This window comes from Haliotis rufescens, unplaced genomic scaffold (genome assembly GCF_023055435.1).
Source record: "Haliotis rufescens isolate VD_foot unplaced genomic scaffold, xgHalRufe1.0.p SCAF_2, whole genome shotgun sequence".
Lineage (NCBI taxonomy): Eukaryota > Metazoa > Mollusca > Gastropoda > Lepetellida > Haliotidae > Haliotis > Haliotis rufescens.
The window spans coordinates 53932395-53960073 of NW_025963890.1; the positions used below are offsets into that span (position 1 = coordinate 53932395).

At 38.4% G+C, this 27679-nt stretch overlaps 1 protein-coding gene across 2 annotated transcripts in view; it reads left to right on the forward strand.

Moving 5' to 3' along the window:
• Positions 1-27679, forward strand: part of LOC124140691 (metalloprotease TIKI1-like) — a 95124-nt gene that overhangs the window by 40826 nt on the left and 26619 nt on the right. For both annotated transcript variants that reach the window (XM_046508385.2, XM_046508393.2), the window contains exon 3: positions 22655-22976. In XM_046508385.2, coding sequence (XP_046364341.2) covers positions 22655-22976 — 322 coding nt within the window. The remainder of the gene's footprint in view (positions 1-22654; positions 22977-27679) is intronic.

Below are 27679 nucleotides of genomic sequence, written 5' to 3' on the forward strand. Positions count from 1 at the left end.
AGGGATTGACATCATGAGCATCAATTTACGCAATTGGGACACAATGATATGCATCAAGCAAGTGCAGTAATGTTAGGCTTGTATAGAATTTTGAATCCGATCAGTGTTAAGTCAATTATAGAGAGAAAGGTTTTTTTATACAGTCTAAATAAATCTTTTTTGAATGTAGTTCTTTCTCTCGTCACAATATGGCTGAAATATTGCCGATGTGATGTTAAATTTTAACTCATTCACTCAATTGTACAGAGCATGGAAGGAGAGAGAAATCTGAATGTTCCCTGCACTCAAGGGCAAGTTGATTTTAAGTAGTTTAACAGTTAATTGAGTGGGTTTATAATTTTATATATTTTATATGCAAGACACTTTTGATTGTAGGTTTCAATCCTGTTGTCCCAGATTATGTTTCTTCGTTTGTAAGCTCTGTACTGATGCACATGTGGTCAACATCTGACACCTGCACAACTTCAGTTGATTTAACTGGAATACTGTTAAAAGGATCTTTAAACCCAATTCACTCACTCACTGACTGTAATGCTGTAACCTTGCTAAAATGCTGTTCAGCTACATTCAGTAACTTATTTGTTGGCTAATAGACATCACAGGCCACATCTTCAACATATTGCCACCCTGCAAGTTATCGGTTATCATACGATTTGCCACATGTGATTTTCTGACAAGACGGTGGAATCTGGAGCGTGATATATCATTTAATGATGAGGAAAGCTTGAGAACAGGACCCAGGAGCAAACAGTTGGAGCTGCGTAAGCCTCCGTACCGAATTACCTGTCTAAATATTATGCCTTTACACTCGGATCACGACAGGAAAATTTGATGAAATATGTCCCCTGTGCCTATTGGGAGGGACTTAGTGGCCATTTGGATCCTTTAAAGGGAGACAACTTCTGCCTCTATATACGTCTATATGTCGTCATTAATGGGTGAGGTGAGGTGAAATGGGGTTTAACGTCGCGTCCAAGATTCTTGCACTTATATAGCGACGTGCATGCACGTGTATGTGTGTGTGTGTGGCTGCTTGTGCTAGTCCGGACTTGAACCCAGATGTACAGCATACCTCAATGAATCCTTAACCAACTGGCTACCCTGCTGGTTCTTATTGTCTAAAACTCTTTTTGTTACAATTGTTGCAAGGGGAGATAACTCTTGTCAACTTTTTACCAGGGGAGATAATTTCTAATTGGTAGAAAATGTATCTTCTTAAGTCATTGTCAACCCTGATATTTATAACTTTATAAACACTTCATCTCACAGTATCATTTTGAATGAAAATGAAAAAGGATGTATTGAGATTTTCTCAATGCTTGTTTCTTAGAGATTTGGTTTATCATCTAAGTATGTAAGGTCGGGATGAGTCCAAATTTACTACCCGGTTACCTGACCCTACCCAGGTACCCGCTGCAGGTCTCAAGAGTTGAGTACAGAATGTCAAATTGTTTTACAAGAGCCCTGGCAAAAACTATTTAGATACACGTATAAAACGATCTGATCATGCATGCACTAAAGTTAACTGAAGCTTTATCTTTTTTCAAACATTAAAGCCTGAAGGAATGCATGCATAATCAGAAAGTAATGTATCAGCTTGTAGTGTAACCATGGAGTTTTATTGTTATTGTTGGCAAACATTATATCACGTGACTAACTGGGGGTCTAGATAGTCCTGTGGGTACCGAGTACCCGACCTACCCATTCCAGCCCTCCATGTAGCCACTGATTCTTGTTAGAGGAAGCGAAAATGAGATATTTTTCACAGTGTGAATGACCTCCTTATCTTGGTTGAAATGTTCCATTGATTATCAGTGAAATACATTTTCCTTCTGACCTTATTAGTTCCAAAATAGATTTATCTGAAAGTAAATCAGTGGCTACAAATATATATGGTTTCCATGAATTTAGAAATAGTGGAAGTCTCATTAATGTGATAGTATTCTGCTTAAACACTTTTGATAAAAGAACATAAAATCTTATAGGTAAAATTGGTTGTGAGTGCTTGAAAGCAGTGTTTGGCTCATAGATTGTACATAAGAGTATATCACATCCTCTCAAAGAAAATTCTTCACAAATTATGAACAAACAACTTACAGGTAACGGATCTAGATTAGGTATCACTTTCTCTCTTGAACCTCATGAAGAAGCCATTTTGGTTCGAGAAACTACCTACTTATGGCAAAATAAAACTTAATTCACGCAAGTATTTTTGCCCAGTTCATTACCAATGATCACAGGTTGCCTGTAAGGCTGGATGTAGAAATAATAATGATAATTAGGACCCAACATGTGTGTTTTTTATGCTTAGTGCATGTTGCACCTATCAGCATGCTGCTAAAAATGTATATGTATCAGTTTCAAACGGCAGAAATTCAACTTTTTGCAGCAGATATTTCATTTAACATCCCGTTGACATATGTTTGACAGATGTACTCCTTATCTCTTAATCAGTAATTCATTTTTGTTGTACTTATTTTGAATGTAGGTTCACTATGTCTAAGTTCTGAAATTATGCAAAAATATGTGTAGGTTATGGTTTCTGAAATTTAAGAAATTGTTTGATTTGATTTGATTTATTTTGTACAGTGTCTACATTTAGAGAAAACATCTTGTCTACTTCAAGAACACCTAAAATAGAACTGTTTACGAATCCTAGGCCAAAAATATGCATTAAAAAGGAGTCCTTAACCGATAAAAGAATAAAATGTTTGCAGGTGTATTTCAGTAACATATTCAGAATAATTTGGTAAACTGACAGAAAAGTACGTAATTATGGTAAATATGGTAAATCCTATTACATCTGTATGTTCACATGTCTCATAACACCTAACATCTTACATAAGCCGTGTTTTCATGTTTTTAACGCAGATTGAGAATCTTGGCAGTCAGTTCACCTCACCTCACATCAGTGCATTTTGCCAAGTTGAGCGCAAGCAGACATTTTGCTTATTTCCTCATAGTCGTTTACAGCTTTCAATTGAAGGCCATTTTGTAGAAAATAAGTCCAGTTTGAAAATGGCAGGTGTACCTGTTGGCATGAGAAGGAATTTTTAACTTAACCACTTATCGTTGATGGGTTTAGTTGGGAGTAATGGTCATTGTACAGATATGATTTGAGCAGGGAAAGGGTTAAACATGAATGTGTTGATGACTCAAGGACCTTCTTCAAAAGAAAAGAAGGAAATAAACGATGGTCTATGAAGAAACCCAGACTGCAATAAAATGGTTTCCAAAAATGCAGATAAAAGGGGCCTTTTACGACTAACTCACACTTGTCCTAGATAGAAAAATGTCTGTTTATGTGTTAGGCGATAAAATTGGCGAGGAATGAAGAGTTTTGGAAACACATTTCCATTTATGACCATTATGTTAGTCTTGTCGCCATTGTTTGAAGTATTTATTTTTTCCCCATTTGGGCAAATAAAATTTCAAGTACACCCATATTGTTATGAACACAACACAGATTTATGACACTGTGAATATAATAGTATTATTCCAGCTGAATGCACCATTTCCTCTCCAAAGACCGCGTCTCTAGCTTACCATTTAATCTCAAGCGATATAATTTTATTTGAATTTTCACATTTTTGAATGGGGTTCATTCATACTGCTTTGACTTAAAGCACTGGTGATGTTTTTATTAAAAAATAGGTTTGAAGTGTTGTAATTTTATTCTTTCAGCAAATGGGGAATATCTGCTTTAAAAAATGGAGGTTAACCTGTTTGTAGGATGTCGAGTGCAAAGGAAATGGTGTGTTTTATGGTTTTTTTGATGATCAAAGGAAGATAAGCTTATGATTTATTTGGAAGAGGATTCTGATTTAATTATTAGTCTTAAGTGATAAGCATGATTTTGTCAACATTTATAGACAGACTTAAGTAATAGTGATAATGATAAATAATAAGTCCATTTGTGATGCGCCTTTCCATTCTAGTGCATGGTCATGGGGCTACATTATTATTACCCTGGTTGATGGATCAGTGTGCATTCAATTTTCATTCTCGACTCCCTGGGGAGCAATAAAGTGCTTTTTTAAAAATATGAGTACATGTAAAGATTGAAATAAAGACTACTTTCAATCAAAAAAGGTTAGGTTTGTATTAAGAACAAGAAATTGATCTGTCTTGCCCAATTTGAATTGAATATTTTCTTTAATATGTTGACTTTGGGTACTTGATGACTTGGCAAAAATAGATAGATAGATAGATAGATAGATAGATAGATAGATAGATAGATAGATATCTGTAGATTTACATTCACATTCTACCTGTGAGGTAGAACAGGTCTTCAGGATCCCATGCTTGCTGTAAAAGGCGACTATGCTTGCTGTAAGAAGCGATTAACAGGATCGGATGGTCAGGCTTCTTGACTTGGTTGATGCATGTCATCGATCCCAATTGCTTGGATCGATGCTCATGATGTCAATTACTGTATTGTCTGGTCCAGACTTGATAATTTACAGACCGCTGTCGTATAGCTTAAATATTGCTGAGTGCGGCGTTAAACAACAGACCAACAAAACATTCACATTCACAGATGTGTAACACCTAATGGGACATCGGTAAACGTGTGAGAGATATTGAAGGTTGTCAAGTTGTATCTGTGACAAAGAATGACTATCTTCCCTTCCAGTAGGTGGTGCTTGCAACTGTCTGTGACCAATCTGAAAAGATTTAGCGTCAGATTTCAGCAATACGCTCTCTTTAAACCAGCATCATGCACGAAGGGTGTCTGGTTAATTGAGGTGAAAGCTCGGGATTCATGTGAGAATACCTTCATTGCTTTTTTATCATTGCGTAGATAATTGTACGACCGTAGAGGAAAATTAGGCTTGCCGTAGACATGAGGCTTGCTGATGCCTTTGTGTATAAAATCCATAAAGTTATTTGAGAATAGCCCAGGAAGCAATAGCCCTGCGACCAAGCTTTAGAAAAATGTTAAATAAAATCCGTAAGTTAAGCTGTAATAGTGCTCGAGTGTACTGCGTCAACTTCAGAAGTCACTAAAGCATGCAGTGAGGACAATGCATTAGTGTTAGCCCGGTATTTTGAATGAGATTTTGGGGGCCAATCTTATGAAGAGGACTTACTCACATTTGTGCTGTAGTGTGAAGTTTTCTCGGGTGATTCGTTACACTGTAAATATATATTGATCTGGAGGAAATGACAGATTTTTAGGGATATTTTTTATTCATGGCATCAAGGAAAAGTTCAATTGTGTAATCTTAATTTTGAAATTTAGGTTTTGTTGAGAGTAATTGGAGATGCCTAGCTTTGAATGGATGCCTTCTAGCTACTTGATAACCGGGTAACCATTGTTGATGAAATTTCTACATCAGTTTGACCTTTGGGTATTGTATCATGTGACTTGGAACAGTACATGAGATTGTTTTGATATCAGCATATTTTTATGAAAAGATGTAAAAAAAAGATAATACATGTATAGTTAAATCTGCCTAAAAAATATCACTGGGACTTTAGATATCAATGAATTGGCCAGGGGATTTTAAAATGTTCAACCAAGACAGTGAGCCTGACCAACCAATCCCTTTTGTAGCCTCCAGCAATAAGCAGGGTTGCTTACACCAATTCTAACCCAGATCTTCCCGGGAGACTTGTAATATGTTTGTAAGTATGCATGAGTCTATCATCCAGCAGATAGTTGATACAAGTGCCTTGTAAATAGGCTTAACTGTCTCATTTTAGAGACTGTATCATGAGGTACCAAACTGAGTCGTCGAGATTAAGAGATAACCATTTCCAGACAGAAATACGCTGTTGGCACTTATGTATGAAGATAAGGACAAACCGGAGTACAATTGATTTCTTTTGGCAAGACATCAGAGCTAACGTTATGTGTAGGTTTAAAGAAAGAAAAATAGTACAGATCAAAGACACCAGTCCTTTAGTATTGACAGTCTGTGAGCAATAGTGACTATATAGAATGAAGAGCCTCGTAGGCGTCATGGTTGTCTATGAATGTACAAGAGAAATTGACTGGAGCGACGGGTGAAATTGGAAGCACTCACGTGAGTGATTAGTCTGAACATGATGTATTATCATGCTGAAGGGAAATAAATTGACCAATAACATTGATGCACTCAATGAAATTAACCAATCAGAGTGATGTGTTTGCTGAAATTGACAAATCTGATTGATATGTTTGAATAACTGCCAGTTTCATTTATAATGGTAGAATCTGATTAAATGAATGTTTCCCAAAGTACTTAATGTAATGATCTTTCCTAAAAGATTAAATGATATCTGATCAATATACGTAATATTGTTTTATCAGGGTCCCCTGCCTAATATCATGTTGTTATCATTTGATATGAGATGAGTGAGTGAGTGAGTGAGTGAGTTGGGTTTAAGTTATATTCCAGTCACATCGCGGCGTGTCAGCTTAATGTGGGAGGAAAGCCCGAAGTGATGCAGGTCTCAGACGTTTACCACTTCGGTGAAACCCACTAGCACGAGTATGGTGCTGACAAACCTAGAAACATAATTCAAACCCACAATCATAGGTTTCTGGCGTGCCCAAGGGACACAACTCTGCACAGCGATTCGCAGTGCCCTAGACATGCCCCCCCCTGATATGACATGAATTTTCAGTAGGACTTTGTATGTACAGAATGATGTATTTGCTTAGGCTGACTTGGAGTCTGAGATCAGTTGTACTTAATGTCAATAATTGTGTTTCAAATTTTAAGGCATTTAATGTTACTTTGAAAACTCGAAGTTAAATTTGGAACTGAATGAATGAGCAAGAGGTGCCAAATGATTATTTGGAGGTCTGAAATTGGTTTAACCTCTGATTGATCAATGTAATTAGAGTAATCTCAAAGGTCATGATAGAATAATAAATATCAATCCATCCGCTGTTTTATATCCAATCATTAGCAGAGGCTAGTCAAGAATGGAGATCCTCTCGTGGAAACTAGCTGTCTGATACAACATGGCATCATACCCCTCTGACATGTATCCATGCTCACACTATCAACCACTGGTTTGTCTGGTCTGGCACAAACTCCTGGGCAACTTTAGCGTGACAAGCAAGTTGTATTAATGGCAATTCTAGTCAGGAACTTTGATGTTTTTCTTACCAATGTGTAATAAGTGAGTGAGTGAGTGAGTTTGGTTTTACGTCGCTTTTAGCAATATTCCAGTGATATCACGGCAGGGGACACCAGAAATGGGCTTCACACATTGTACCCATGTCGGGATTTGAACCCGGGTCTTCGGCGTGATGAGTGAACGCTTTAGCCACTAGGCTACCCGACCGCCCCCAATGTGTAATAAACACAGGGTTTTATTTTGACTATATTTACTTGACTTTACCCCTAATAATTCATTAAAGCAATAAAGTGGTGTAGTGCAGTGTAATGTAAGATTTCATAGTTATATTATGGTATTTCGGTTCTGATGTCTTGGTGCCCCGGAGCACCTAGCCTAAACCTAGGCAACAGGTTAGATCTTCTAGCTCCCATTTTCTGGTCCAAGGCTTATATAGCCAAGGTCACCTGACATGGATAAAGTCATTAATATAAACAACAGTAGTTAATCAGTGACATAGTTGCACAGCTCATTCAGGATGGCAGACAGTCAATGTACAACACAATGGGGATCATACTTGGATTAGTATCTTATAAATAACGGCAATTATGTGTTCAAGGCATATACATGTCATGGCCACAGGGTAATTTGCCTGTGTTCATTGGACAAAGGTTGTCCGAAATTGGTCGCTATGACAACTTTCCTCCGTTCCGTGAAGCTTGAACCCCATCAGTCCAAACTGATATGGGTGAACTTTTACACCAAAGGAAACAACAGTGCAAATGAGTACGTAATCAATTAACATCAGTTCATGATATCGTTGAAATCCTGGTGGAACAAATATACCTTTGCCATGATGGTAATAATCTGGCCAGTTTGATTTAGTGCCAGTTTGAAAACTACCCAAATGATCTTTGTTATGTGCAAAGTTTTACTATAAGGGATTTACCGCTTTGTACAGATTTACTAAATATTTCACTGAAGGTTCTTTGAATTCAGGAGTCTGGCTTGGTGGTATTGAGTAATGATAATGATTGTTGCCCTAGAAAGTACAAATTGAACACGTCAGCAAATATTTTGCATAATGTAATTTGAAACCAGGAGTCTGTCTTCACCATGCCACTCAAACGGCACTTAAGTGGGTACTTTTGCCCTTTTATTTGTTTGTTTGTTGTTTAACGCTGCACTCAGCAAAATTTCAGCTTTATGACGGCGGTCTGTAAATAATGGAATCCTGGACCAGAGAATCCAGTGATTAATATCATGAGCATCGATCCATGCAATTGGGATCAATGACATGCATCAACCAAGTCAGCGAGCCTGACCACCCGATCCCGTTAGTCGCCTTTTACGACAAGCATAGTCACCTTTTACGGCAAGCATGGGTTGCTGAAGACCTATTCTAGCCCAGAATCTTCACGGGTCTTTGCCCTTTTAAGAACCATATGTACTCTTCCTGTATCTTTGATGGAGCTTGCCCATTTATTGTGAAAAAATCCTACTCTGACATCAAAACGCTGAAATGCTGAATACTGCTTGGCTGTTACGTTATTAATACTGACATACAATATAGATATGTTGTGTGGGTGGCTGGACCTAAGAATATCACTAATCTGAATTCAAAATCCTAGATGATACATTAAATTTTGTACTAACTATGCACATTGATAACTTGCAACAAATGACGTATTTTGTCGTTATATTTTTTAAATTATGAGTCCAGACGTAAAAGGCATCTATGCTTGTCGTAAGAGGTGACTTATGGGATCGGGTGGTCGGGTGTGCTAACTTGGTTGATGCATGTCATCAATCAAAATAGCGGGAATCAATGGATTGTCTGGTCTAGATCAGTTATCTACAGATTACCGTCATATAGCTGGAATATTGCTGAGTGCGGTTTTAAACAACAAAGACACAAAACAAACTTTATTTACAGGACCTGTATATTTCTTGTCAAGAATTTGGTACAGAGAATATTACTGTGAGGCCTGAGGTACACACTTTGTATCTGCTTCCATTCTTTACATTTGTTCGTACGTGACGCAGGGATATTATTGAGATGTTACCGATAGATATAATTGCATTCTATCACTCCACACTCCAGAGATCCTCCCACCTCACCTCACCTCACCTAACCTCACCTCACCTAACCTCATAGATTCCTAGGTTGGTTGAAGTGCAATCTCATTAAAATCAGACCTTAGTTCTCGCTACCGCTAAACAAAGATCTGAGGACATCCCAGCAGAGGTCACGTCAGAACGACCTTTCATCCGACCAATCAGAGCGTCGCTTACCAGATCATGAACGTGACAGTTGGAATGTGATTTCTAATCATGCATCCTCGAAAACTTTAACACGGGGTGTTCCGAACGATAGTTATGGGTTTAACGACTGAATCCATACAATCTAGACCATCTATTAGCGATTCCAGAATGATCTTTTGTTCAGGTTTCAAATTTTTAATCGAGAATTTGTCAAAATTAGTGCTGTAAAGCACGAGAAAGCTGCCTTCTGATTGGTCATTCCATTGGTCAAAGTTCGCGCAAGGTCGATCTGACGTGACCCGTAATGGGATGTCCTCAGATCTTTGTTTAGCCGTAGGGAGAACTGAGGTCTGATTTTAATGAGATTGGTTGAAGTGAAGTGTATACAGCACAAGCTACACAACACAAAAGATATAAAACATTAGGATTGACCTCTACTTCACAAAATTATTTTGAAGAATTTAAGTGTCAAAGCGTTTAACATCGTATCATGACCATGGGACATTTTATCCTGTATCGTATGATTTATCAGTTTAAAGATATAAGAAATTTTTTACATTGCCAATAATCAACGAAATGACACATATAAATAGATTACCCATAATGCCATTGTATATTTATTTATTTATCATACCACTTTTGTAGAACATGCCTTATCTAGATAATGTTGTCACTATGACTTATAAATACGTCAATTAACTTTTATAAAGGTCAGATAATGGAAAATAAAACAGTTCAAAGACTTAATTGAGATCAAAGTGCTTGTAAATAAGGTCAGAGGCCATGCTGTCAGAATCTCTGAACTTAAAAAGGGCTCTACAACAAGCATGAGGGGTCAAACCAGACATTTATTATTATTGTTGTTGTTGTCGTTGTAGTCATCGTAATAATAATAATAATTTTACAATCATAATAAAAAATGTGCATATTTTTGACAGGCCAAATCCCCACACTAAAGCATGCCAAAAGCGTTACATTATTACCCAGTAATACCCAGCAGAGTGCATTCAAATTTCACTCTCAGCTCCCTTGGGAGTATACATGTAGAACCCAAGCTGCCTGATGAAGAGCTAGAAGGTTAACAGCCTCACCCTTCCGGGTACCCTATCACCGTGTGCAACTCGTTACAGCATCTTATTCTAAAAGACATTGCACCTCAGACCACAACAACATGTTGTGTTGTGGTGCTTTCAGGGGAGATTCATAAGCTATAAATTGTTAAGGAATAACAGATGTCGCGCCAGCTGCGTCGGCCATGGATCAGCTGCAACTGCATCTACCGCACAAAAAGTCTTTTCATCTCTCGCCAAATTTTCGCTGTTCTTGAAACAGGTTGCAGCGTGTACTTTGAAGGAATCTGTTGAGTGAAAACACCATGCTTGAAACACCGTCTACAACAAGTGGTAGAGTAATTGTAGCTTGGCAGGAACACTTGCCATTTCTGAGAGTTTTGGAAGAATTTGGCGTTTGGGGTTTTCAATGTTTTTAATGCCCCTGCTGTAATGCTACGCAGGTGAATTGCTCATCTTCGCTAGACAAACACTACGTAAAATATGGGTAACTGTCAGAGTGCTTATGTTTTTAAAACATTACCTCCTTAGGAGCTGTCAATTTTGACTTGATCTAATATGATGTGTACTGATTTGACTGTCTTTGTGTTGATGATGAATATCACCCAGTGACCCATCATATGTACCACTTTGACCTACTTGTACCACTTCTACCTATATGTACCACTCCTCCCGACATGTACCACTTCTCCCGACATGTACCACTCCTCCCGACATGTACCACTCCTCCCGACATGTACCACTTTTACCTACTTGTATCACTTCTACCTATATGTACCACTCCTCCCGACATGTACCACTCCTCCCGACATGTACCACTCCTCCCGACATGTACCACTTTTACCTACTTGTATCACTTCTACCTATATGTACCACTTCTCCCGACATGTACCACTTCTCCCGACATGTACCACTCCTCCCGACATGTACCACTTCTCCCGACATGTACCACTCCTCCCAACATGTACCACTTCTACCTACTTGTGCCACTTCTAACCTGTGAAGATCCGGGGTAGAACAGGTCTTCAGCAACCCATGCTTGCCGTAAAAGGCGACTATGCTTGTCATAAGAGACGACTAACGGGATTGGGCGGTCAGGCTCGCTGACTTGGTTGATGCATGTAATCGGTCCCAAATGCGTGGATCGATGCTCATGATGTCCATCACTGGATTGTCTGTTCCAGACTCGATTATTTAAGACCTCTGTCATATAGCTGGAATATTTGAGAGCGGCATTAAAAAACAAACAAACAAACAAATCAGACATCTTCTCCTCCTCCTGTCACTTTCTTGCCTCAACAGTTGCTGAGTTATCCCTCTCCATTCCAAGGATACTACCTTTCAGTTAAGATAGATTACACAAATGTGTGTGAATATCTTCCAACTTATCTCCTCCTGATGTGGGAGAGTAGGCCTGATTGTGAAATGATTACGCCTTCCTCATTAAGGGCTTCGGATGACACTTGGTACACACTTTGCCCCCCTCCATCAGGAAATACATGAGCTCTGAACTGTCATGTGTGGGCAGGAGCGTAATATGTCATGGACTGACGTCAGCATTGCATATAAAAACAGAAATTTGGTGTAGTTTTTAAACAGGAAATGAAAAGTGCATTCCAGTAGGTATTCTTAGATGCAAGATGGGTTTTTTTTTTATATTGGAGTTGATGTGCATGAAGTTATATGTCAGTGCAATCGTTGAGCAAATTCAGCAGAATCATAGGGTATAACCTTAATATTCCATTGTTGTCTAAAGAACTGACAGTTAATTTAATGAGGAGATTACCTCTGTGGTATAGTGGATAGAGCATCTGCCCAGAGATGGAAAGTCAGTGGTTTGATCCCCATTCGTGTCATACCAAAAGATGGTACTTGTTCTTACCCTGCCTGGGGCTCGGCTTTAGGGGCATAAAACAAGGCTGGTCGGCTCGGAATCAGTATACTGTGTCTGAGTGGGGTATTCATGTTAAACTGCACCATGGTATCACAGTGGGCTAGCACTATAAAATTGGCAGTTCTCGGAACTAGTGTAAGCAGACACACTCCCGCAGACGTCCACAGACACACACACGCACAAATTGCATGTAAAACACGACCTGGCATTGTTGACAGGCTGTCGTGATAAAACTGTAATATTGCTAATTGCAGCAACAAGAATAAAATATGTAAACTGTTGATTTGTCGGGTTTAGAATTGATTATTGTGATTACCATTGTAAAATAAATAGTTTTCTGACTTTGGCTTACAATATCACTCACTTGCTCACTCATCAGAGAATCACAAGAGTGAGTGAGTGAGTGAGTATGGTTTTACGCCGCTTTTAGCAATATTCCAGCAATATCACGGCGGGGGACACCAGAAATGGGCTTCACACATTGTACCCATGTCGGGAATCGAACCCGGGTCTTCGGCGTGACGAGCGAATGCTTTAACCACTAGGCTACCCGACTGCCCCTGAGAATCACAAGAAGCTTCAACACTGAAGCCATATAAACTCGGATCCAGCCTAATTATGATCCTGAATTTATCACCATGATACCAGTGGTAGTGGGTTTCAAAAGTTGTAACCTGTTTCACGATGAGCTTTCCTCCAGTATTAAGTTCACATGCTGAGATACTGTCCAATGCGTCATTAAACTCAAGTCACTCACTCACTCACACTTTCTGAAGCATGGAAGTCATTGAACCATATGGGCGCATCATCCATCGGAGCCCATCACTATGGCAGCTTTGGTGAAAGATACAAGCATGGCAGGATGGATTTAGAAATATTCCCTGCAGGAATCCCTTTTTAGAAAGAGAAGCATCAGCCAAATTGCCCATGTCTAACAGAAGAATATACCTGTCATCGTCCTCTAACAATTACTCATGCTTCGGAATGTGTACATCACTCCTTGTCCATTTTTCTTCTACATTGAGACATCAAAGATTTCTAACTGCTTTAGGGGCAGTCAGGTAGCCTAGTAGTTAAAATGTTTGCTTGTCACGCCGAAAACCCGGGTTCGATTCCCCACATGGGTACAATGTGTGAAGCCCTGGTGTCCCCAACCCTGATATTGCTGGAATATTGATAAAAGCTGCGTAAAACCATACTCACTCACTCACTCACTCACTCTACCTGCTTTATACATAATATATAATAATTGTCATTTTTATTATTTTAAGATATATTTTTCATTTTCATTAATTAATAACATAAATGATACTTTGTTTTTTTCCATGGTAGAAAAGGTCTTCAGCAACCCATGCTTGCCATAAAAGGTGAATATGCCTGTCGTAAGAGATGACTAACGGGATCGGGTGGTCAGGCTCGCTGACTTTGTTGATTCATGTTATCGTATCCCAATTGTGTGGATCGATGCTCATGATGTCAATCACTGGATTGTCTGGTCCAGGCTTGATTATTTACAGACTGCCGTCATATAGCTGGAATATTGCTGAGTGCCACGTTAAACAAGCAAACAAATACGATCATATTAACAATCTTTTCTTTCATATGGCATTAAAAATTATCTGATGATCTATATGGATGAAATTGACATGAATTTTACGAAAGGTAAAATTGGTTATGTTTATGAAACAAATTAGAGACAAATTAACTCAGAATTAATATAGAAGATGATCCTCCTGACCTGTTTCAGGGATACATCCACCACACCCCCAAATTATGATTCATATGTAACACATGCCCTGTACATGTGAAGGAAGAGTTTTAGACAGGTGCTTCTACTACTCCTACCTTCAACAAAACATCTTCCGAAGCTTGAGAGCAAGACATGTTGTTCTTAAACACCCCGTGTACGAGTATAACAAGGTCGGGAATTCACATCGACATTCACACCATAGTTTGCCAAAGGGGGATCATTACATTAGCACAAAATGCATGATTGGGACCTTTTTTTAACTAACTTCAGACCTATCATGTAAAATGGTACCCACCTGCACTATGTTTTTAAATATGCGTAGAAGGCGTAGAATTGAAGAGATGGGTATATCAGCCAAATGCCAGTTGCTCTGTGTTTATTTGCAAAGAACCCAAACAGTTATGCCATCACGATAATAGGTCCTGCGTCTTTTCCCAAGCAACAATGCTGTTCTGATGCTGTAAACTTCTCGGCTGTAAAACGGTCGTCCACAGAATTTACCCCCGCTGAGAAGCACATGTGATTCATAATGGCAAAAATGTGAATTTGAATTCCATGTATTTCCACTCCGTGCCAAGGCTATGGTGTATTTATTTTGAAGTATTGCAGAAAATTGGAATGGAAATTAAGACAATGCCGAAATAAACACAATTTATTTATCTTGTGCCAATTTTGGAGCCCAGCTGGCCGACACCCAAGGGAATCGTGGTATAGAAAATAAGAACTTGGCAATCAAAGATACTGATCTGGTCCCTATTGTTTACACAAGGTATGTGATCCTAAAGAAATACGTTTGCTTGTTTCTAATAGAGTAGATATCAGATAAGGCTGATATTACTCATAATAAGCTGCCCCTAACTGAACTAGATTTTAGATAATGGTTGGATTGAGTAACAGACAAAATATCAAGGTAAACAGGAAAGTGTGGGTTTGATGAAGCCAATTCTGTAGGTGTGGGAGGGGACTGTGTGGGGGGAGTAGGACGACACCACCCTGGTGAGTGTGGGTTCGGTGAAGCCGATTCTGTAGGTGTGGGAGGGGACCATCTAGGTGTGGGAGGGAACCGTGTGGGGGGTAGGACGACATCCCCTGGTGAGTGTGTGTTTGATGAAGCTGATTCTGTAGGTGTGGGAGGGGACCGTCTAAGTGTGGGAGGGGACCGTCTAAGTGTGGGAGGGGACTGTGTGGGGGGGTAGGATGACACCCCCTGGTGAGTGAGTGTTTGATGAAGCTGATTCTGTAGGTGTGGGAGGGAGAAGAAAGAGGCCTTGTGTGAAGGAGTTGTGTGTGTTTATTCACTGTGCTAATAAATGGATATTGATAAGCAGACTGTTTTAAAGGTACAGCTTATCAGCGGTGGCACTGATGCAGTAGCATCGCCCTGAGGTTCGGGATAAGGACGAGACGTTTGTGACCTATGAATAGCTTATGACCAATGTGGTCAATACATCTATTGATGTTTATCTTTATCCAAGACAAGACTGTGCTAACCTGATGGTAGTAGTAGTAGAAGTAGTAGTAGTTGTGGTTGTGGTGGTCGTGGCGATAGTAGTGGTGATGGTAGTACTGGTAGTTGTTGTAGTGGTGTTGGTAGTAGTAGTAGTAGGAGTTGAGTGGGAGTAGTAGTCGTAGTTGTAGTTGTAGTAGTAGTAGTAGTGGTGGTAATATTGGTAGTAGTAGTAGGAGTTGAGTGGTAGTAGTAGTGGTGGTAATGGTGGTAGTAGGAGTTGAGTGGGAGTAGTAGTCGTAGTTGTAGTAGTAGTAGTAGTAGTGGTAATATTGGTAGTAGTAGTAGTAGTAGGAGTTGAGTGGTAGTAGTAGTGGTGGTAATGGTGGTAGTAGGAGTTGAGTGGGAGTAGTAGTCGTAGTTGTAGTAGTAGTAGTAGTAGTGGTGGTAATATTGGTAGTAGTAGTAGGAGTTGAGTGGTAGTCGTAGTTGTAGTAGTAGTAGTGGTGGTAATATTGGTAGTAGTAGTAGTGGTGGTAATGGTGGTAGTAGGAGTTGAGTGGGAGTAGTAGTCGTAGTTGTAGTAGTAGTAGTAGTGGTGGTAATATTGGTAGTAGTAGGAGTTGAGTGGTAGTAGTAGTAGTGGTTGTAGTAGTAGTAGTGGGGGTGATATTGGTAGTAGTAGTAGTAGAAGTTGAGTGGTAGTAGTAGTAGTGGTTGTAGTAGTGTTTGTAATGGTTGTTTTGGTAGTAGGAGTTGAGTAGTAGTAGCGTAGGATGTAATAGTAGCAGTATCTGTTGTACTGCAGAAGTAGCAGCAGTAGCAGAGTATGAGTTTTACATAGAAGTAGTAGCAGCAGTAACAACAATACACAACTAGTCTACTGTCGATGTAAGTAACAACATCAGTTTTACTCTAGCCACAGTAGCAGCAGCAACAGTAACACCAGCCTTATTCTAGCACAAACAGTAGCAGCAGCATCTATCCCAACAACAGCTATTGTAGAAGAGTTCATGCCTGCAGAGCTGGACAACAAATGCTAGCCTTTGAGATGCTCTGTTCTTAGTGACTGCAGCAGTCACTTAGACAAAGGTATATTGGCAATGTCTGCCTAACTACCACATAAAAAAACTCCGCTGTTCACAAGAAACAGTGTAACCCTGTATTCTGTGGCCCTGTGTTGTTCCTAGAACTTGGACAGTTTTTCCTTGTGGTAATTGGGTGGTAGCAGACATATGATTCAAGGCCTGTTTACAATGTCTGTTTTTCCTTGACACTTGATACTTTAAATACCAGATCATGACCCACTTCAAGATTATGAGCGTTCTTTCATGTTTTTGAATTAAAATCTTAATAGCTTTAAGCTTTTAAGGAAGACTTTTTATAGCCATAATGTTCAACAGGTGCTTTGAAACTAGTGAATGTTAAAATGTTAATGTTTGTAAATGTCTCCATATTTACATTGTAGAGAAAATTGTCTTAATTTTTTTCTTCCTTAATATGTTTGTACAAGGAGGGTTGTATGAAGACATGCATGAGGATGCATAGTGCTTGTTTGTTTGTTATGCTTGTGCGACGTCCGAGTTCACTCGGAGACAAGAATATGATATCAATTAGTTTTTTAGACTATGGATCGGTAACTCAAAAGAAGATTAATGTCACCTTGGATCTGAACAATTATTAACTAACATTATTTAGGAGCAATGCTCGCTGGTTTCATCGAAGTGGTAAACCTCTTTGACCTGCATCACTTGAGACTTTGTTCCCACATGAAGCTGTTATGTTATAGAAATACTGTTCAAAAACAGCATAAAACCACTCACTCACTCACTCATTCCATTACAAGCATGGAATACTGCAGGGAGATCTACCCAGCCTTTGAATATTAATGAGGTTGTTTAGTTTATGAATATTCCAGTAATATGTATGAAGATTTGCAACTAAATTTATTATATCTTTTTAGAACAAATTTATAACTTTGAAAATGATGTGGTACAGAATTATTATGTATCACCACATGCATCTAGAAAATGTTTAGACTCGTGAAGATCCGGGATAGAATTGGTCTTCAGCAACCCATGCTTGTTGTAAGAGGAGACTTACAGGATTGGGTGGTCAGGCTTGCTGACTTGGTTGTTCGATAGAGATCGATGTTCATGATGTTAATCACTGGATTGTCTGGTCCAGACCGCCATCATCTAGCTGGAATATTGCTGAATACGGCGTTAAACAACAAACAAACAAAAGAAAATGTTTGAATGAAGTCAAGATAAGGTGCTTGGGTATTTTGAGTATTAATATTTGATTTCCTGCAGTATTATAGATCCGGTCATTTAATATAGGGGGGTGGGAGGGGGGTGGGTCAGAGGGAAACAGGGGAGAGTCACCAAAGAGCATGACAGGTTCTAGGGGAGGGTAATAAAAAATAATACACATATTTAGGGAGGGCCATGAAAAAATAAACTTTTCATAATAAAATATGAAATGCTTTTGTATTTTGTTTTTTGGGGGAGGGTGATGTAAAAAATGTAAAACGACATGGGAAGAGTCATCCAAAAATAATACAAGCATTATGGTAGGATACTGGTAATTATTTTCAGAACTTTAGGGTATGAAAACCCTCTGCCCCCCTTGTAATAAATGACCGGTCCCTAATGTGTATGTAAACATGACGTGCTATCTTGTCTATGAAAGAAACCCAACCAACTCTTTTGAAAGTTATTTTAAAGGATATTACACTTGTTAGATATGCAATTAATGAATGATGTACATTTCACTTTAATGGCATCTTATCATCTGTTTGAACCTGGTCCCTATCATGCCGACTTTCAGTGTTGGGTAAACACTGCGCGATATTACAAGTTCTGTCACATATCTGCTCACAGAATCTCCCTTTCAGAACTGTGTACTTTTGATAAGAAAGGACATTTTCTTAACTTCTTTACGTGAATATATGCTACTGATGTTTATCTAATGATAAGTACACCATAAATTTGTCAAGATTATATGTTTACCTTTGATGGGTTCATTGCAAGTGATTTGTAAGTTAATGGTTAAACCTTTGATGTAAGCTGTTTATACATTAAGGCTAGCTTATGTCATGATCTAACAAAGTGTTATGAGTTATTATTTAGCAAGAGCCTGCAGTTGTAAATTTCTTCTTGACGTCTTAAGTGCGTGTGGTAGATTTCAAAGCTTTCGTTTTGAAGGTGTGATTTCATTTGATAAATATTTGGGTGGATTTTCCTTCTAGAGGCTTTTAATCAGGCAGAAAATGTTCCTAGCAGATTTGAAGAGGTTTGAGTGAGTAGTGAACTAACGACAGAGAGAGTCTATGAATGAGAGTAACAGAAGTTTATCAGAAAGAGAAACTGTTTCTGGTGCGTTATGAGATACGTGATTATTGTGGTTTTCTTGAAGTTGGTATGCAATTGAATAAGTTTCAGTTTGGTTTATGTCAGATTCAGTCTCATTAAAATCAGATTGTAGTGTTTGCTACTGCTACACAAAGCTGTGATCTGATTTTAGGGAGATTGGGTCAAATCTTGCAATTTCTGCATCCACAAATATATATGTGTTTACGAAATGTGTTGAAACGGAAAGATGATTTTTTGTGAAGAAAGATCATTCATTACTGAGTGATTATGATGCTTCATACAATGTATTCATAACAAAATATAACTTTGTATGCAATTTTATAAATATTTTTAGTTGTCGTATAGCAAATCCTCATGAAATCTCTAAAACTCTTTAGGGTTAGTCACAATATGGCTACATATGTGTACATGTATTGTTTCTCAGGATCAAGAACATTTGATAATTTTGCTACTGCTCGAGAAGAAACTTAATTATTAGTCAACTCTTCTTGATGTTCGAAATTATTACTTAAACTGTGAAATATCTAAATATTACTGTATCAGCTCAGAATGAATAACTTATCTGGCCAGTTACACGTACAGTAACTACGTTTAAAATGAACACGCTTATAACGAACTGACGATATAACAAACTGTTTTATTAGTCCGTCCATTTGCTGTATATATAATATATATATGCTTATAACAAACTATAGTTATAATGAACTAAAATTAGGGGGCCCCTTCATTCGTTATATCATAGTTTAATGTACAGATTAATAAAAATCATAATTTATAAATGAAGTATACAGGTTTCGGTTCAAACCAACAATACATTTAGCGTGAGTGCAGAGTGACACATGGCCTGTCTGGAAATATGCTTTGGGGACGGGTATGGTTGCTCATGTAGCCTGTTATTTATCTGCGGTTACAACCATAACATGGTCCCCCATATCAGCCGCTTATCAGCGGAGACACAAGTACATGACGGCCGACTAGGGGTTAAGAAGTTGAAGAATTTCGTCGCTGATAATGCCTTTATTCTCTTGAAATGGACATGCTATCTACGACAGGAGGAGGTCATATCTCACAGGGGTCAGACAAGGGGTGTCAAAAGCACAAGAGATTTATTCGGGGATCATTAGTTCGTAGCCATATTTTAAAATTTGAGAACATGGGGAAAGGTTTGGAATTTAAATTTAAGTGATGAATATGGTATTTTATTTTAAGGAGGGGAGTATTTTAGTTTCATTGTTCCCCAGTTGAATAAAAATTGATTGTATTTACTCAAAAGTGTCATTTACAATGATAATGGTAGAGAAGATAAATGAGATTTTAATAACAGAGTTCCCAGTTTGACAGATGAAACTAGTTGCTTTGTGAAAACATGAACGCTGATTTGGCAATGTTTTTTACTGTTTTGTTTCAAATAGACCTCGGGTTTGAATTTGAGTTGCTTATTTGGTCTGAAAGAAAAGAAGCTGAAGAACCAGATGGAAACCTTGAATAAAGGAGCAGAGGCATAGTTCTCATTCATTCAAAGAGATGTGACTCAAGTTCTTTTTTGTGATTTATTTTGTAATCATAATTTTTACCAAAGCAGGTTGGGTAATAATTAAAGTAGCAGTAATATTTTTTGTTAATCTTTTTGTTTGGGTCTGCAGTAAATGTGGTATACAATAAGGCTCTTACCAGTATGCCTTCTTTCACCCCAAGAGTGAGGGTTTAGCAATATTCCAGCAATATTCCAGCAATATCACAGCAATAATACTGCGGAGGACACCAGAAATGGGCTCTACACATTGTACCCATGTTGGGAATCAAACCATGATGAGCGAACACTTAAACTACTACAAAGTACTAGGCTACCCGACTGCCCCCTAAGCCCCAAGAAAGGTGCACATATTCACAGGTGTGTATTTCACATGAGAGAAGTTATGAGCTAATGAAGCCATGACATGAAAAAAACAAACATAGCTAACAGGGAATTGTTATACTAGGCATGTACAGTATGCTAATTATCATCATGTCGACAAGAGTGTCACTCAATGATCCCACCATGAGAAATGTATGAATACTAAGAAAGCCACAAGTACGGGAAACGTATCCCATATTCTGTGCATTGATGCTGTTGAGACACTTAACAAAAGTGCCACTTGTGACACCCTCTCTCATATTGTGTACCCCGGTGTTGTTCTAGGTGTCACTGTATAGGCACAGCGTTTGACCAGTCTCAATGAAAGACCTCTTGTCAACACAGCAATATGTGAACGGGGGAATACCATCCCTAGATTCATAAGTACTTTGCTCAATATTTACTCTTCTTTTTCATGAACTTTGGAACGTGCCAAACCAGAATTGACATGACCGTGCCCACAGAAAATCATATGTTGATGGTTAAATTCCAACTATTAGATCTACACCCTACCTTTATTGCCTTGTGTAGCGGGGCTATTGTCCACTAATTGTTTGGGTATCTTTCCTGATGGCTGCCATGGCTGACCTTTAGTGCTAAATGCCTTCCATTTCCTGCCATTACGGACATTTTTTGTTGTGGTCCAATAACGATCATTGTTTTATTTATTATCCTTCCTATTGTTTTCTGGAACTTACGGAAACAGTCATATTGAGGGTTGGCAGATGCCAGATTCTTGATTGTCACCATTTTGTTCTCTAAATAATTCCATTTCCGTGCAGTGTTTTATCATTAGATGATATGGTGATGTTTTTGAGTTGAGTCTGTTTGTTTGCCTTTTCATTTTGTGTAATTTACCTTGGGCTACCTTGGGCTCTGGAGATAACTCTAGCATGTAGGCGATCCATTCTACAATTTTCACCGCTATTTTGACTTTTACGACCTGTTGCATCTGTTTCGTCTGATAATCAAGACTGGTTATTCTCTGGCATTGCCATTTTATATTTACAATACTTTGAATGTTGAATGGGCAGTTCATGGAAGAAGATGAAATGAAACTTAAAAATATTTGGGTTTTTTTATGTTAAAAAATACTACAACCAGCCCCTTGTGAAAATGATATCCTGATTGCTGAAACAGAAAGCACTGATGTTCTTGAGATCACTAAGGTCCCTTGAGCAAAAAGGCCATTAAAGCTTGAATTCATTTTTCAAGAAATTTTTCAGGAATAGATGCATAAAATTTACTTAGCTAAGAATACATTTGACCATTTCCTGCACAATAGAGGGCCAGCATGCATGTTTTACTGTGCTACACCTGTCAATATATTTTTATGTATGACAAATAATATATGATCAAATAAGATATGATACATATGAGAAGACTATATTTCAGTCCTAATTTTTATGAATGAATTTTATTGCATCTTCCATTAGTTTTTTTCTCTCAGTTCTCAGCTATTGAGTTCCCATTAATCATGTTTAAGTCCTTGTTCTATATACGCCAATTGTGTTTACCTACAAGACTACAACACTCTGGGCAGTATGGTGGTGTGGTGTGTAGAGATAATTTCCTTAACTGTATCTTGATGTCCTGGATTCACATCCCAGATTCATCATGATCTTTGGTTTTTGAAAGTGTTGGAATACTGCTAAAAGTGGCATAAAACCATACTCACTCACTCACGCACCATCCTTCATGTGTTTCACTAAAGTGGCGAGCATGTCATATGTTATCTTGAACTTTCCTCACATTCAGCAAATGGACTGTGATGTAACTGAAATATTGTTGAAAGCAACATTAAAACTCACTCACTCACTCACTCACTCACACACTCACTCACTCACTCACTCACTCACTCACTCACTCACTCACTCACCGTGTTCTTCCTTCTATTCCAGGTGCTGTTTGCCCTGAATCAGACGCTGTTTCAACACGAAGCATATCGGACCACAAAAGGATCTGTTCCGTATACAACGGAGGACCTAATAGACCATTATAATTGTGGAGACCTCAACTCAATCATATTTAACCATGATACGGCGCAGGTCCCGAATCTGGTGAACTCATCTCTCCCGCCAAGTCAGTTAAAGACGGCCAAACGTATTGACCAGTATTTTAGAAGTGAACTTATTGTGAAACGAAATCATAGGATGTCACAGCGAGTCATGACACTTCTTAAAAAGTATCCCAAGAAAAGCTTTTTCTTTGCATTTGGTGCAGGTGAGTGAAATATGTTTCTTTTATCATGATATTTACCATTATCATCCAAAACTGGCTCCCACAGGAGATATGGCTTGGATGAGATCAAGCGATATCTACACTGTAGATATCGCTGCAATGAAATTATATCGCAATGCTTTGCAGACCATTGTGACATCACTGGTTACCATGACGTCACAATCAAATGACATCACTAATGGCTCTGCTACTGAAGCTGTTAGCAGTACTTTTTACACTGAAGACACTGCTAATTACTGTCTACAAAAAAGTTGGAAGAATGATGTTGGATGATAAATAAAATCTCTCTCTCTTGTCTTTTGATATCAAATATATCAACACTCATTGATAAAAGTGGCAAAAATCCTTGGCAAGCCTCGGAATTTTTTCACTTTTATCAACTCGTGTTGATATATTTGATATCAAAAGACACTCGGGTGAGATTCTCTATTTCTACATTTCCAGGAAATGGGTAGAGTTTGTCACGAGTTCGCTCTATCCAAAATGAATGCTACGAAAAGACCTGCTTAAGAGTTTGGAATAACTGAGTTTGTTGTTTAACAGCACAGGGCTCAATGTACCAGCTTTGTAGTGGCACAACACAAACATGACGATACATTACTCTAAAAATATTAAGTAGGCACTGTACAAGCTGAAATGGAGCCATGAAGATCCTGGGTAGAATAGGTCTTCAGCAACCCATGCCTGCCGTAAAAGGCAACTTTGCTTGTCATATAACGGGATCGGATGGTCAGGCTCGCTGACTTGGTTTATGATGCATGTCATCGAATCACAAATGTGTAGATCGATGCTCATCATGTCAATCACTGGATTGTCTGGTCAAGACTTGATTATGTACAGACCGCTGTCATAGAGCTGGAATATTGCCGAGAGCTGTGTTAAACAACAAACAAACAAACAAACAAACAACAAGCTGAAACGTCCATCGACTTTGATTTAAGTATGTACACTGCACATGAACATTGCATGGGTTCATTAAATATAACCATGAAAACATATACGATAGATGTTCGGGAATTCCTTGTAGTTCAAAAGTTATCATGATGCGCAGATGCTATAATTTTGAAGTTTTCACATTAACTAACTGTTAAAGATTTAAACAATCATAAAAAATCTCTACTAAAAGAAGAGTCTGTTGTCCTGTCTGTCCTACTATATGATAAGCATGTGCTTATGAATGACTATTAAATAGTAATGATACCGTTGGTTTGCGAAACAGTAAAGTACTGCCCCCACTGTTGGCACCCGTCACAGTTCGGTGGAAATGTCTAATTCTTTGCATAGCTGGGTAGACTTGTTCAAATTCCTGATCATATCGGTAATGGTCACCGTGTATGTTTAGTTTCTTTACAAATGAACCAAGTCTCTTTAGCACCTTTGCTAAGTACCATTTGTAAACAAAGGTAAGTCGTGAGATAAACTTAATGGTTTAAGCTGCATGGCATGTTTTTGTGGCTAAGTGGGAATTTTAGCACCTATGAGATAAGCAGTAGAGTAAACAAAGTGAAATTGTTTGTATATTCTATGTATTGGTATGTGTTGTGTTTCTAAACAAATCACATGATTGGTATCAGGAATGGTGTCTTATAAGAAAATATAAAGGAGTTCACAGTTGGTTGCGAGGCTGTGTGTTAATCACTTGGGTTTAAAGTTCTTTGAACTCTGTCATGTCATGGCAAGCTGTTTAGTGTGGTAGTAAATCCTTGGACAAACAAACTAGAGGTGTTTGCCACTTGGGTGAAACCGGTACAGGTATGGTGCTGACAAACTTTGGCATATCTTGATTTGAACCCAACATCAATGGATCCTGATACACCCAAGGGACACAACTCTCTTTTGTTTGTTGTTTGTTGGACTTAGCAATATTTCAGCTATATGACGGTGGTCTGTAAATAATCGAATCTGGACCAGACAATCCAGCGATTGACATCATGAGCATTGATCTACGCAACTGGGATGTGATGACATGAATGAAACAAGTCAGCGAGCCTGACCACCCGATCCCGTTAGTCACCTCTTTCGACAAGCATGGGTTGCTGAAGACCGATTCTAACCCGGAATCTTCACAGGACGACACAACTCTAAACAGCTACATGGCCAACTGGACCCCTATTATGTACCAATGTGAGAGTTCGTATTCTTGACACAGAAGCAACAAAAATATCACATCAGGAACAACATCATGTGAATTTAAAAAGGGTGAATATTTTCATATTTGAAATTAGTTGTTCCACATATTGCTGAAACACTCCAGAACAGGAGGAGATGCTATTATCGTAAGCTTTCTGTTAATTATGTTAAATCATCGTTCTGTCATTTTCCATCATGGAGAAAGTTTGTCTTTATTTTCATCACCAATTTTCAAACAAAATAGAAAATTATTTTTATCATTTACGAGTTTCTTCGTTGGTTCACACTGACAAGGGTAGTAGGCTCTTCAGCTGTCTTGAGAAATATTCCTGACGTATGAAAGGACCCTGTATGAAGTAGATACATTCACAGAGAAGATGTGGAGCAAACGAGTCCTAGATGAGCCAGAGATATTCCATCCCCATTGATATTATTGTAACAGTTTGGAGAATGTTTGATCAATACTAGACATAAAATATTTGATCAATAATTGTTATCAGTTATTACATGAGGTATAAAAAACATATTAAGTGCACAATTATTTTCAAATTATTTACAATAAAAAAATTGAAAAAAAATCAAGATTTGAAATTAATGATAATCAGTTGCTAAGTACGTATGATTTAACACTCTAAGCTAAGTGAAATATACATGTCTTGGATGAAAGGCAGTGGAACATCTGTGACTGTGTTGGTATACTTCAACCCACTATATCTATGTGGAAACTATATTTTCCACTCGCAGACAGCAGACATTATTCACATAAATCCCAGACAGACCCAGACTCTACCAGTCAGCTAAACTGACACGATTCTTTGAAATTTGCATTTTTTCTTTCCTGCTAAGGAGAAAGACATGTTTACTCAGATCCAATCAGATGAAATAATTACCATATTACCCTTCGACCTGCTGCATGTCAGCATATAGCTGCATATAAATTTGGACGACTCCATCTTGATGTTTCCTAATGACGAAAAAATCGGCTTAAAGCAGGCCATAGTGAAATATGCCTTATGGTTAAAAGGTGTAAGGCTGTTAGGAGGCTGAACATGGCATTTGAAAAAGGTAGATGAATGTTTATGTCCAATTAATTGTAATTATAAGAAAAATGTCTACGAGGATGCTGACTTTGTTGGTTGAGCCTAGATGGCATTGTTTGAAATTTTGGTACTTTTCAGGATCATGTAGTGTTGAGAATTCTTTGATTCAACACATGGATTTCACAATTGCAGACTTTAGACATATGGAACCGATTGCGATGTTAGTAATGCAGTTTAAACCTTTTTGGTAAAAACATAATACAAAACAAACAAACAAGTGTGGAAAAAGTATGTGATTAGCAGTTTAATTGGGAAAAACACCTGCCATTCTTTATTATGATTTTGGTTAAAACTGTACATTTTCCTGTGGTAAATTGACCGACTTCCCTTTGCTTGTTGTGTAGTAATTCCATGTGTTGTAAGTTGATGTCTGTTTATTTTGTTGGCTAGTTTAGACATGGTAAAAGTATTAAATATGTCGCCATTATCCGAGTCATATTAAGGAACAAACAGGTTTCATTAGTTCGGTCAATATTTTTTCACTGTTTTTGTGTCTTTAAGCTTGAGTAACAAAACAGTAATCCGACAATAACCAAAGACAGGTTTACATGTTGGTTTTGTCTTCTGCTGATTGGCACTGTCTCATTGGTCCAGTGGATAGAGGGGCGGTCGGGTAGCCTAGTGGTTTAAGCGTTTGCTCGCCACGCCGAAGACCCGGGTTCGATTCCCGACATGGGTACAATGTGTGAAGCCCATTTCTGGTGTCCCCTGAAGTGATATTGCTGGAATATTGCTAAAAGCGGCGTAAAACCATCCTCACTCCCTCACTCACTCTAGTGGATGGAGCATCTGCCTGGAGGGTCAGTGGTTCAATTTCCGTCTGTGTCATAAAAAATGACGTTAAAAGATGGTACTTGTTGTTACCCTGCCTGTTACCCTGCATTAAGGGAACAAAACAAGGGCTGGTTGGATCGGAGTCAGTATGCTGTGTCTGGGTATTCATGTCAAACTGCAGCATGGTATCTCACATGTTCAGATCCACTTTCTCATCATCCTTATCCTTGATGTGAGTTTTGTCGGTATGCTCATTAAATTTTTTTTCATGTGTGTGATGTCATGAGCCCCCTGCTCAAGTTTCATCCCTGTCATATTTTGAAAGAAAAAAATCAATTATCCTTCTGGCTATATTTTTTAAGGAAACTTTATGAAAGGGAAGGTAAAAAACCCAGTAACATTGTCTTTATTCCACCAACTGCAAGCATACATATTGGCCACAAAAACATGTGCATATAATATGTTCATCTGCATGACATATAAGACTGGCTCAGTCAACACTGCACACATTGCATCTTTTTAAAAAAAAGTTCTTTAAGAACAATAAATAGATCTGGGTGCTGTTGTACAGAACAACTTTAGCGCTCATCTGTTGTAAGTCTATGTTAAGGTATGGGAATTACGATCACCTTAGCGCTAAGATGGTTTTGTACAACGGCACCCTGAAATATATAAATTGGA